Source organism: Dendroctonus ponderosae, unplaced genomic scaffold (genome assembly GCF_020466585.1).
Source record: "Dendroctonus ponderosae isolate FM_Combo_2020 unplaced genomic scaffold, Dpon_F_20191213v2 Dpon_F_20191213_8, whole genome shotgun sequence".
Taxonomy (NCBI): Eukaryota; Metazoa; Arthropoda; class Insecta; order Coleoptera; family Curculionidae; genus Dendroctonus; species Dendroctonus ponderosae.
In genome coordinates, this window is record NW_026019016.1 from 2,244,944 (window position 1) to 2,257,504 (window position 12,561).

At 35.1% G+C, this 12,561-nt stretch overlaps 2 protein-coding genes and 1 long non-coding RNA gene across 3 annotated transcripts in view; 1 reads left to right on the forward strand and 2 right to left on the reverse strand.

Moving 5' to 3' along the window:
• Positions 1–2,656: 2,656 nt before the first annotated feature.
• LOC109544801 (bifunctional 3'-phosphoadenosine 5'-phosphosulfate synthase) lies at positions 2,657–7,085 on the reverse strand (the record flags this gene model as incomplete). The annotated part of the gene is given in 6 exon segments (XM_019915150.2): positions 2,657–2,829; positions 2,886–3,006; positions 4,090–4,202; positions 4,268–4,422; positions 5,856–6,514; positions 6,567–7,085. Coding segments are annotated over 6 exon segments (1,378 nt in total), but the record flags the coding sequence as incomplete, so codon positions are not given.
• Positions 7,086–7,574: 489 nt separating this feature from the next.
• LOC109544888 (uridine 5'-monophosphate synthase) lies at positions 7,575–10,431 on the forward strand. The gene is made up of 5 exons (XM_019915304.2): positions 7,575–7,947; positions 8,117–8,390; positions 9,085–9,300; positions 9,372–9,773; positions 9,895–10,431. Exons 1-5 carry the CDS (start codon positions 7,798–7,800, stop codon positions 10,272–10,274), a joined length of 1,422 nt encoding a protein of 473 aa, XP_019770863.1. The 5' UTR covers positions 7,575–7,797; the 3' UTR covers positions 10,275–10,431.
• Positions 10,432–12,252: 1,821 nt separating this feature from the next.
• Positions 12,253–12,561, reverse strand: part of LOC125505504 — a 457-nt gene continuing 148 nt past the window's right edge. Inside the window, exon 2 of the long non-coding RNA XR_007282226.1 lies at positions 12,253–12,481. This is a non-coding gene — a long non-coding RNA (uncharacterized LOC125505504). The remainder of the gene's footprint in view (positions 12,482–12,561) is intronic.

Genomic DNA, 12,561 nt, shown 5'->3' on the forward strand with positions numbered 1-12,561 from the left:
TATTTACGAAAAGTAGCTACTTTTGTGGTAGGTGGGGCTTAACAAGTTTTGACTGCAGAATATCATCGATTTAATAATAAAATATGTACGTTTTAATACAAAAAACCGTAGCGAAGGATCAATTTCGCAAAAACTGTAGCAAGATTGAAATAAGCGCTTTTAATTATTCAAGGTTCGCTCTTGAAATACATACATACAGAAAACAATTTTTCTTATTTTTTTTTATGAGAAACTCTTGTTGTTAATTTTGTTTAAAAAAACGAAATAGAATATGAAATTGGGATATTTCCCATGCAACTTAATCGTCATCTTTAATCCAACATCCTGAATATTCATGGAAATTGAAATAGTTTTCAACCAAATTCCACAGATTTTTACATTGCGGTTTTATTTCCTAAAATTTTGCCGTGTAGAAAGGTTTATGCAACTTAACCGTAAACATTTCACCTTAAGCATCAACCATTTTTGTTGCTGTATCAATGAAAATAGTCGATAAGAACAGAAACATTTTTTTACAAAGTATCGAACGGAATGATACTAATTTAAATATTTACGAAAAGTAGCTACTTTTGTGGTAGGTGGGGCTTCACAAGTTTTGAGTGCCGAATATCATCGAATTAATAATAAAATATCTATGCTTCAATACAAAAAACCGTAGCGAAGGATCAATTTCGCAAAAACTGTAGCAAGTTTGAAATAAGCGCTTTTAATTGTTCAAGGTTCGCTCTTGAAATACATACATACAGAAAACAATTTTTCTTATTTTTTGTGTGAGAAACTCTTGTTAGTTTTGTTTAAAAAAACGAAATAGAATATGAAATTGGGATATTTCCCATGCGACTTAATCGTCATCTTTAATCCAACTTCCTGAATATTGATTGAAATTGAAATGGTTTTCAACCAAGTTCCACAGATTTTTACATTGCAGTTTTATTTCCAAAAAATTTGCCGTGTAGAAAGGTTTATGCAACTTTACCGTAAACATTTCACCTTAAGCATCAACCATTTTTGTTGCTGTATTAAGGAAAATAGTCGATAAGAACAGAAACATTTTCTTACAAAGGATCGAACGGAATGATACTAATTTAAATATTTACGAAAAGTAGCTACTTTTGTGGTAGGTGGGGCTTAACAAGTTTTGAGTGCCGAATATCATGGAATTAATAATAAAATATGTATGCTTCAATACAAAAAACCGTAGCGAAGGATCAATTTCGCAAAAACTGCAGCAAGCTTGAAATAAGCGCTTTTAATTGTTCAAGGTGCGCTCTTGAAGTACATACATACAGAAAACAATTTTTCTTATTTTTTTTGTGAGAAACTCTTGTTGTTAGTTTTGTTTAAAAAAACGAAATAGAATATAAAATTGGGATATTTCCCATGCGACTTAATCGTCATCTTTGATCCAACTTCCTGAATATTGATGGAAATTGAAATAGTTTTCCACCAAATTCCACAGATTTTTACATTGCAGTTTTATTTCCTAAAAATTTGCCGTGTAGAAAGGTTTATGCAACTTTACCGTAAACTTTTCACCTTAAGCATCAACCATTTTCGTTGCTGTATTAAGGAAGATAGTCGATAAGAACAGAAACATTTTTTTACCAAGGATCGAACGGAATGATACTAATTTAAATATTTACGAAAAGTAGCTACTTTTGTGGTAGGTGGGGCTTAACAAGTTTTGACTGCAGAATATCATCGATTTAATAATAAAATATGTACGTTTTAGTACAAAAAACCGTAGCGAAGGATCAATTGCGCAAAAACTGTAGCAAGCTTGAAATAAGCGCTTTTAATTGTTCAAGGTTCGCTATTGAAAATACATACATACAGAAAACAATTTTGCTTACTTTTTTGCTAGAAACTCCTGTTGTGATTGTGTCGCTTGTTTAAAAACCCGAATAGAATATAAAATTGGAATGTTTCCCATGCGATTCACGCAAAAACAAAGATTTGTTTTCTCAAAACTCGCATAATCTTTAAAGAATTCCAACAATTCAACGCATTTTTCGTTCATTGAATTGCGGTTACGACACTCACCGAGTTGACTCTAAAAAAATACCAACGAACTTATAGAATTATTTCTGTTGAAACCTCAACACTTGGGATTTCGAAACATTTATGATAACAATTTGTTTATTAAGAATCTAAAAATTTGCTTTGCGATTTAAAATTTACCATTAATAAATCGATTCTAAAAGTATAAGTGCATCTTAAAAATCTGCCTAAAGAAGGATTCACCCTGTACATGTAATGTTTATTCTTGAATTAGTTCTCTGTAGCATTACACCTTCTCACAGTCGTATGTTTCCGAAATAAATCCCAACACGAAACAAAACATGTCGTAAATGTGAACTAACGATAAGCAATCAGATCCATCAAAATACCCGAGTATTTCATAACAAAATTTAATTCGGTATTAAGTAAATTACGAATTGAGCGTAATCAGCTAAGCCCCGGGTTTTAATAGTTTGATTTGTCATCATTTGTATCATTATTAGTTTGTTCCTTAGTTCTGCGACTAAATTGGGCAAACAAGCGCATTTGTTCGGGAAGATTAAATCGAAAGTCTACTTATTCTAACTATCAAAGCCGCTTTTCATCAGTTTGAAATATTAAGCAAACAGATATTCGCACTTTTGTTAACACTGACCTAAAGGATGTAGTAACAGAACTGGCTTCTTATACCCTCTTTCTTGAAGCTGCCTTCGGGTGTCAGTCATAAGAAGAGCGTGCCCATTGTGAATAGGATTTCGCAGTTGAAATGCAAATACCACATCAGCTCCTATCTGTTTAAATTTTCGGCGAAGTTCGTTAGGAGTCAATCTGCATAAACACCATTAGAACTACAGAGAATATTTTTGTTATTAGTTATTGCTTACCTAAATTCGTCTAGTCCATCGCCCCACTGCACTCTTTTCAGTACTTCCAAATCTCCGCCTACAAGCCAATCGCCTGATTCAATTATCATTTTTATGTAAGGATGATCCTTATTAGTAGTACCTAAAAGAATAACAGAGTACTTGTACAAACATAACATAAGTATTTAATTTAGCTAAGAAACCCATTTTTGGCCCAAAAATAGATCACTGTTATTTACGTTATTTAAAAACTCGTCTCACTCAAACTAAAGTAGACAGGAGTTTGAAATTTTCACGATATTTAGAAGACAGATGACTCTGAATATCTTGAAAGTTTCAACAAAATCTTTGGGCAACCAAATTTTTTGCAGCTTTTATCGGTCTGATAATAGACTCCTACTTAACTGCGCTATCGCTTTAAAAAGTTTGCATCTCCCAAATTAAAGCAATCAACAAGTTAAAATTTTCGCGATCTTTAGAAGACAACTCGTTCTAAAGATGTTGAAAGTTTCACAAAAATCGTTGAAATTTCTGATTTTTTCGAAGGTAACAAATATCAGCATCATAACAGACGCTTTTGGCCAAAGCACATTCTTCTTTAAAAAATGCAAATTAATGCAAACAGTAAGTTGAAGGATTTACAACCTTTAGAAGACAGTTTGCTCGAAAGATCTTAGTTTTATTGGAAATCGTTAAAAATTCTGATTTTTCCAGCGTAGCGAAAAACTGTCTAAGAATGGATTCATTTAGCCAACCGGGCTCGCTCGAAAAAGTCGTTTCTCCCAAATTAAAGCACACAACAATTTCAAAATTTCACAATATATAGAAGACGGTTTATTCTAAAGATCTTAAACGTTTAATAGAAATCGTTCAAAAAGTAAAAGGAATAGATTTTTTTTAAATTGGGAACGAACTAAGTATTTTTTAACAACGTAACATCAATTTGGGGCACCGGTTTAACTGGCTCACCGCTATTAAATAAATATGAGTCCAAAATACAATGAATAATAATAATCATGTGAAAGTAGATAAACCGTTCAAACTTTCACTTGCGCTTTCTTGTGCTAAGCAAATAATTGCTTCGACTGTTTAATGATGGGTTTCTGCTATGATCCATTTTTTGAAAAAAATATTTAAATCGCTCTGCAGAATATTCCAAAATTTCGCGGATGAAATATCGTAAAACTTTGTGAATTGAAATAATGTGAAACCAGCAAATACCCACCAAATTGCCTGGCGGCTCTCTCTTCCTTTCTGTGATAGTAGAACTCAGGTTTTCGCAAAATCGCATAACAAATTTGCTTGTAATACAAAGCAAAAGCCGAACTGTCCTGCAACCTGAAGTCCCAATTTTAATATATTTGAAGAAAAACATTGAGCTGAGTACCGGAGTGGTAACTTACCTTTCTTTATCCGATGTGGATACTGGCAAAACTATCGCAACGCTTTGATTGACTGTTTTTCCATCGTTAAACTGGCAATTAAAGTGAATAGTTTGCAAATATTCGTCCTCTCTCATAAAACCTTTTAATGGAGCCGCCCATCCTTCGCTCAGAATCTGTAGAAAAAATCCCACCAATAAAACCCCATAAAAGGCTTTTTCAAAGTTCGAAATTCAACTTCAACTACCCTCAAAATGCATTTGCGAATAACCATGTTAATCAAAATTATCACTCAAACTATTTGGGACAAAATTACATGCATTTTTAGAAATGCCTAAGGAAAAAACGAATGAAGCTGGACATAAAGAAATGTACATTGGTTGGAGACTAGCAAAAATTAGCCAATTTTCCAATTTACAAAATTAATTGTAGCTAAAATTGCATGATACATTTTACCTTAGAAAATAAAACGGTAAATTCTGATCGCTCAGAGCGATTCGATTTCTATTTCAACCGTTATTTAGTGCAATTGTTTTACGGCTAGTGCGTGTTTTTGCAAAAAAAATAAACGTTCTTAATTATTCGAGCCGATTTTTTACGCATTAATATACGGCGCCAATGAATCGAATTCCGCTATTAATGTTGGGTAACAAGTGAATCGACTAAAGTTGGTGACAATTAAGCATACTCATATTCCCATATCTTGTTCAACTTTATGTTTTTAAGGCCAAAATATTTTAAACATCTTGCACGAAACAATCTGAAATCCTCATGCTTTATGCTTGTTTGAGTATAATGGTGTTCATTGTTTGAACGGAGATAAGGCAAAATGATCGTAATAGACTGCAAAACCGATTATACATTTGTGGCATTGAACTTTTATTGCTTGATGTCATCTGGTTAATTTACTTTCCCGATACGGTTGTTCGTCAACAAAAACACATTTTTTATCCACAAAAATTGAGATATCGAAACCAATTAAAAGGGACTTTTATGTGCATAAACAAGGGCTTTAAAACACATTTTTTCAAGTATTCGTTATTACTAATTCAATTTTCTCGAAAACGTATAACTTTAGAGCAAGAAACCAGGTGAAATATTTTCGTACAAAATTCATTTGCACTTTAGTATTTGCAGTCGATAAGCTCATATTTCAGTTTTATTCAAACATAACTTTCATTTACAGTCGTAGCATATTTAAAAGATAATATCAGTATGACTATTTAAATTTCTGAGTTATTTCACTTCCGTTTCAATTTTTAATTCATACTTTTACGAACACTTTTATCGGTTTTCATTTTAAAAACTATAAAAGCTAACGCTTCCAAATTAAGTTTACATAAGAACATATGAGTTCTTGCGCACAAAAAGTAACTGAAACATTTATTTAGACTCTGAACACTCCACCAGAGCTGATACAACAAACTACCGTTCATTTTCCATGTGGAATTCAATCATTGTGTAAATACTGAAGAGTATTTATAGCCAGATGCTTTAAATAACTTATTAACTTTCCTAGTTTAAAGAAAATCTTACTCCAAAAGCGTAAACCGTGAAACATTTTTTGGTTGCATTAAATCCTCGGAGAAGAACATTGGCTGCTGCTTACCTGTAGCCACTGTAAATCTACCACGGAAACATCCAGCTTAGGTAGACTGGCAGCTTCCTTTTCTGCAGTTTCCAGCCTGCAAACGGGCACGAACAATTCGGGAATACTGTCGTCGGTTTGTTGAAAATGAGGAATAATGCCATTTTCTCTGAGCATCTCGATAACATGCGAGGTAGATTCATTTATGGAATATTGTCTGATGCCGTTCTGAGTATACTCGATTGTTTTCACAACCAATTCGGGATTATTTGGCGTTTCGTACGCTTGATCAACGCCAGTGAATCCTTGAATAATGCCTTGTTTGGCTTTTCTGTATAGCCCCTTGGGGTCACGTCGCTCACATTCTTCTAGAGGAGTGTCGACAAATACCTCAAAAAATGGTAAGTCGCTTTCACCGTGAATTCTTCGTGCCACATCCCTGTCCTCGGCAAATGGTGAGACGAAACTGCAGAGGCAAATTTGGCCAGCATCCGCAAACAATTTGGCTACTTCAGCCACTCTTCTAATGTTTTCTTCCCGAGCTTTTTTTGAGAAGCCAAGATCTTTGTTAAGGCCATGTCGCATATTGTCGCCATCCAGGCTATACGCTGGGATGCCATGGGAGACTAGATAGTCCTCTAACTCGAAGGAAATTGCAGTTTTGCCAGCGCCAGACAAACCTATGAGTATTCAATAGATATTCTCTGAGAACGAGCGAATGACAAAACATACCAGTAAACCATACAGTGCAGCCCCTAAATCCACGAAGATGACCCAGAATCTGTCCTCTGTTCGCTCTAGTCACTATGTGATCTTGTTTAGTAACGTTGGTAGCTACCTGTATGCCGGTTTTCTGCTTTTTGAACACATTCTCTGCTCGGCGCTCCATTTTTTGTGGGAAATGGAAATACTCACACGAAAACCCTGAACTTTCTCCAAAAACTTCACTGCCACGACACAATGCGGTATAACGAGATACAGCAGACGGATTGATTCTGCAGGAAATAGCAAGCACTGCAGTGAGGTAAACAGCCAACCGGTTTTATATACGAACTTTTCTGATAAACTGGGTGTCCCAAAATGAGCAAATAAAGAGTCCCTCGTAGACCGTTGTATTGACAAAGATGTTCTGCTCACAGAAACATTGGACTCATTCAAGCTAAATTAATGTTAATAGAGATTTAGCAATTTTTAGTTTAGGTCAAAGTAGTATTTATTTACATTCACACTGGTGTCAGAAGTGACAAGTGCTGACAACCGTGTGACAACTCGGGCCTTTTGCAGAGAGATGATGAGCAACATCGAGGTAACGCTGTTCGACTGGCAGTTAATTTGAAGTGTTCTTTAAGCTAAAAAAAGAAAAAGCCCGGCGGGCATGAAACGACAGAATCACTTAATTTAAACTTACTTTAAGAATTTAGTCATAATACCTAAACATTCAATGCATCAATCAAACAAAGTACTCAAGAACGTTTTACCAAAAAATTGACACAGTTTAAGGGGTTTGTAGTGGTTTTAAACTTATAATATTTAAACCTGCAAATGTAGTTGAACTGCAAAAAATATTGGGCTTGGGTTGCTCTAGTTAGAAATAAATTCGCTCTGGAACATTTTTCTTGACCTTAAAAATACCTCCTATTACTAAATTCGTTACTTATGAATAGTATACCGCTTTTGCATATGAACAAGACAGCGAGAGGGAGAGAAAAAGCCCACCAACAAACCGATTCTCCTACTCATCTCTACTCTGGTGCGAACTGAAGTGCAACGTGCATTACATTAAACCTAACCTAAATTTATTTGGAACAAAATTAATTTTCTTGTTTTAACAGAGACAAGTATTGTCTTTGGTTTTAGTGTGTTTTGCGAAGTCTGATTGATCAGATTGTTGTTTGCATCTTCTTTAACTGCTGGCTGTAATAACTTTTCACATTTTGCGTTGTTTTAATTGCTTTTCGCTAACATGAGCAATCAAAAAGATAGTTTGCAAGGTTTTGCTGTGCAGCTTTACAAAATTAACGCAATTAAGTTTGGAGAGTTTAAGACGAAAGTGGGCCTTACGACCCCTGTTTACTGTGACTTGAGAGTTCTTGTCAGCTATCCTGATGTTATGGTAAGTTAAGTCCTAATTATCTATCCAATCTGAAGTAAATATTCTCGTTAATGCTGCCTTATCAACACTTGAAGGATGCACAAATTCCAGAAGGTATAAAAAGTTGTGGTTTACCCGAATTGTTATGTTGGCGTTCGTCCTGTAATATTACCTACTTAATTATTTCCAGAAAACCCTGGCCAACTTGCTAGTTGAAACTATTAAGGGTGTAAAAGGTGTAGATATTCTATGTGGGGTTCCTTATACGGCACTTCCGATCGCTACCGCGGTGTCATTACAAACAGGGCTTCCTATGGTGATGAGACGGAAGGAAGCGAAAGATTATGGCACGAAAAAATTGATTGAAGGTGTTTTCAATGCTGGAGATCAATGTCTCATTATTGAAGATGTTGTAACATCGGGAAGTAGCATTTTAGAGACTGTGAAAGATCTGCAAAATGAAGGTATTTCTGCTGGCAAATCGTGTCACTATTTCGGGAGATGTTCTTTAGTCTTGAACTGTTGAGCTAATTTATTTCCTGGTTTTAACATGTGGGCTCTAATAGGTAGTATAAATCGTATATTTACTCCGTCAGCTGAAAATGATGTAAAATTTGACATTTTGAAAAAATTAAAATTTTTTCAAAAATCGAGGGTGGAAAAATCTCGGCCAAAAATCAAAATTTCACATGCGTGTTTTTTGAGCTCAATCGATTCCTTTCGACGTAAGAAGGTCACAAATATGCATTTATAAAGTGTTTGTGTCAATAATAAAGAAGAAATCGTCGGGTAAAGATCATGAACTCTCAAAATGGCTTAAAATATGCCGAAAATGTCTATTATTTCGGATCTGAAACTTCGACCTTGTTTTTTAAGGAGTTCGATGCATTCCTCGCGTCCGTGAGCTGAAAATGATGTAAAATTTGAGGCAATTTGAGAAAATATAATTTTTTTTGGAAAAATCGACCCTCACCCTTGGAAAAATTTCGGCCAAAAATCAAATTTTTGAGTAAATGTGTATTATTTCGCGCTACGCAGTTTTCATTTGATTTTGATTGATCACGTTATGCATGAGTCTTGAAGAGCTTTTTTGTTTTAAGCATTGACGTCGAATCCCGAAACACATGTAGGCATTTGGAACTTTATATAATTCTTCAGGTTTGAAATGTAGTGATGCTATCGTTTTGCTCAACCGAGAGCAAGGAGGCGCTGGTATTCTGCAGAAAAACGGAATAAAGATGCACGCATTATTAACGCTGTCTCAGCTAATGGATTACTTGTTTAAAGCAAACTGCATTGACGTTCAAGTCGTCGAAAAGGTTAAGCAGTATTTAGCTGAAAATCAAGTCCCTTCCATTCCAACACCCACAGTTGGTAAGTGGTAAACGCTGGTTATTGAAGGATATATGAATTTTCACGAGTTTTCATACGAGTTCTCCATTCAGATAGGCGTAAACTGTCTTTCCTCGACCGTGCTCAATTAGCCCAAAATCCCGTGGCTAAGAGACTATTTGAGATAATGGCATCTAAGCAGACAACACTGTGCTTAGCAGCTGACCTAACAGATGCCACAGAAATTCTCAACTTGGCAGAAAAAGTGGGGCCGTATATTTGCGCATTGAAAACACATATCGATATTGTGGACGACTTCAGTATCAATTTGATTGACCCTTTGAAGGAAATTGCAAATAGGCACAACTTTATTTTGTTCGAGGACAGAAAATTTGCCGATATTGGCAATACGGTTCAGTTGCAATATAGCAAAGGATTGTACAAGATATCTTCATGGGCCAGTCTGGTAACTGCCCATTCCGTTTTTGGGAAAGGTGTTTTGGATGCTATCCAAGGTAAATAACGATAATCAACCACCGCCAAACAAGCGCAAATGGAGATTTCGGTCCAAAATATTTATATATATATATCCAAACGAATCTCATCTAATAGCCACAAAAATAATAATTCTTGCAGGTGCTCCAGGAAGCGAGGAAAAAGGAGTTTTCCTTCTGGCGGAAGCAAGTGCTACAGGCAGTCTAATCACGGATGCCTACACGAAATCCACCCTTAAACTGACTGCGGAATATCCAAAGCTAATTGCTGGTGTTGTCTGCCAAAACCCCCTATTTTTAGACAATCCCGCATTGATTCAGTTGACTCCAGGTGTTAAAATCGCGCAAACATCAGATCATTTGGGGCAGCAATACAATTCGCCCGAATCAGTTGTTACTGAGAAAGGCGCTGATATCGCTGTTGTTGGACGGGGCATTACTGAGGCCACTGATCCCGTTGCTGCAGCAAAGCGATACCAAACTTTGCTGTGGGATGCTTATCTTTCCAGGATTAACCCATGAGCCGGAAATTATATACTTTCTGAGGAAAGTACCTATTAAGTTTCAAAGTTTATTGTTGCTTTTATAACTTTTGATTTATTCTGTATTCGCTTTACTTTTTGAACTGCTATAAAATGTTGAATCATTCCTATAATAAAAACATTCCTAATTTTGAAAACTCGATTATTACCTTTCCAATAAAGTGTCCTATTTCCAGTTGATTTTTAATGGAAAAAGTTCGTTTTTTAATGTTGTTATGGTAATGGTTTTAGATATGCAAACTGTTGTAGGAAATGTTATTCCTAACCAATTTTACGGGTAATCCTTCATTGTTTATTGTAAGTCTCCAGATAGTTAACTTTTCTGAATAGACAATTTTATGCAGGAATTTAAGCGAGAAAAACGCAGCTAAAATAACGCATTTCCCAAATGCCAACCGAGTTATGTCTCCATTCTAGAGGTGGAGTTTTAATTCCCACGACTCCACAAGTCCCGGTTTCTAGGGATCGACTATGCGATTCGTTTTTTCCTATTTTTCCCGGCAGTCTGCTCTTGCCATTATGGAAATTGGGAATTTCTACACCGTATCTTTTCAAATTATTTTTTACCCTTTCCGTAACGGCTCAAATTGTACTGATGGCTTTTTGTCCCTGTGCAGGGACAACCACTTTTTTTTAAGTAAGTGTCCCATAACGAAAGGTCGGTTAAAAGGCTCGATTCTGGGTGGAGTAACAATAGGGTGTTTTCAATTTTTTTAAATGTTGATATATAAAATATAAAAAGTAGTTATGGCAAACATTACACTGATATAATTTTTCTTGCAAAAAAAGTCTCCATAATAATTTTAATGCGAATTTAAATTCAAATCAAATATTTTCCGCCAAAAACGCCGAATCCGTATCGTCGGTTGCCTATCCCGATTATGACGTAGCAGGTCATATCAACAAAGTGTCTCGTGTTTTTTTTGTTGTTTTCGCAACTTTGCTTTATTATTTAAGTTATTGCGATTATCATTATTTTATTAATTATTATTATTATCTTGCATAATGGAAAATAGTGACATGTATGGATCACAAAATAAGTGTTGTTTTGTGCCAGGATGCAAGAATACCTCAGTAAGTGATCCAAACAAACTCTTTCTAACCGTTCCCTATGATTATGCACGTAAAGTTTTATGGTTCAAAGCAGCTAAACATGATGTTCCTAAATCAAAATCAAGGTTTTTTTGTTGCGAGGATCATTTTAATGAAAGTACGAACAAAAAGCTAATGATGAGGCAGACAGAATATGCCTTAAATCGTACTCAAATTTTACCTTGTACAGCGCACAAAGAACCCTCGCGTTTCAATTCCACATATCCCCATATTGTTCCGTGATGCCCAAAATGCAAATTTAAGAGTTCATTTTACTTTTAAAGCAGCCATGTGTATAGGTTAGATTAAGTTGAATAAGTGAAATTCTATATATTATTTACCTAATTTAAACCAATACAGACAGATTAGTATATTAAGGAGAGAGTAACCAATAATGAATTTACGGATTTTTACTTACGCTGCTGCTTTGACACCCTTAAATTCGGCTGAATTACAGCGTTCGTCGTTTTTTAAAAATGCGGTAACCATAAAAATATGTACACATGGTAAATTATTTGTTGACGCTTGAAGGAATCCTTCTGAAGCCATTTTTTAGCTTAACACAAACTATAAATTATTTAAATCCACAAAATAATTAATGAAACACAACCACACAACTAAACACTATTTACCGAACGTAAACAATCCGCCATTTATATGACCAGAGGCGTCACAACCAATAGAATTACGTTTTCGAGATTCATGAATGATTTGAATTTTAGCTGAATTTGTTTATTAAATATTTAACAAAATAGCAATAGATAGACAGTTTAAACTTCTTCTTCTTTGGGGTTTTTTTTTGGCACAACCAACTAGGGGTATTTTGCCAGCTCGTCACGTAAGAGGTCCAGTAAGCGGGCTTGTGCCCCTGATCCTCTAAAGTCTTACTCACTAACAGTAATYTTATAGTGTTTTTTTTTTTTCTTTTTCTTTTTTTTTTTAGTTTATGTTTGCTTGGTGTATCTTTTCAGTCTTCTTGTTTCTTTTTGCTTGCTATGGGTGTTATATCTGGCCCAGGATGAACAACACAGCTACACACATATAGGACACATCAGTCATTTTCACACATTTACAGGGAGAACAGGTGGATTGGTGCTAAAACGAAAAACTATAGGAGTCTTGTACTCTACAATCTTATGTTATTGCTTGTTAGGAAGCTATTGATTAGTTCAATT

What these genes read in the sequence shown, in the direction of transcription:
- LOC109544888 (XM_019915304.2), top strand. Translation starts at nt 7,798, where the DNA reads ATGAGCAATCAAAAAGATAGTTTGCAAGGTTTTGCTGTGCAGCTTTAC. An exon ending in TCAGCTATCCTGATGTTATG is followed by an intron (nt 7,948 to 8,116) that starts GTAAGTTAAGTC and finishes AATTATTTCCAG; the next exon opens with AAAACCCTGGCCAACTTGCT. An exon ending in TGTTTTGGATGCTATCCAAG is followed by an intron (nt 9,774 to 9,894) that starts GTAAATAACGAT and finishes TAATTCTTGCAG; the next exon opens with GTGCTCCAGGAAGCGAGGAA.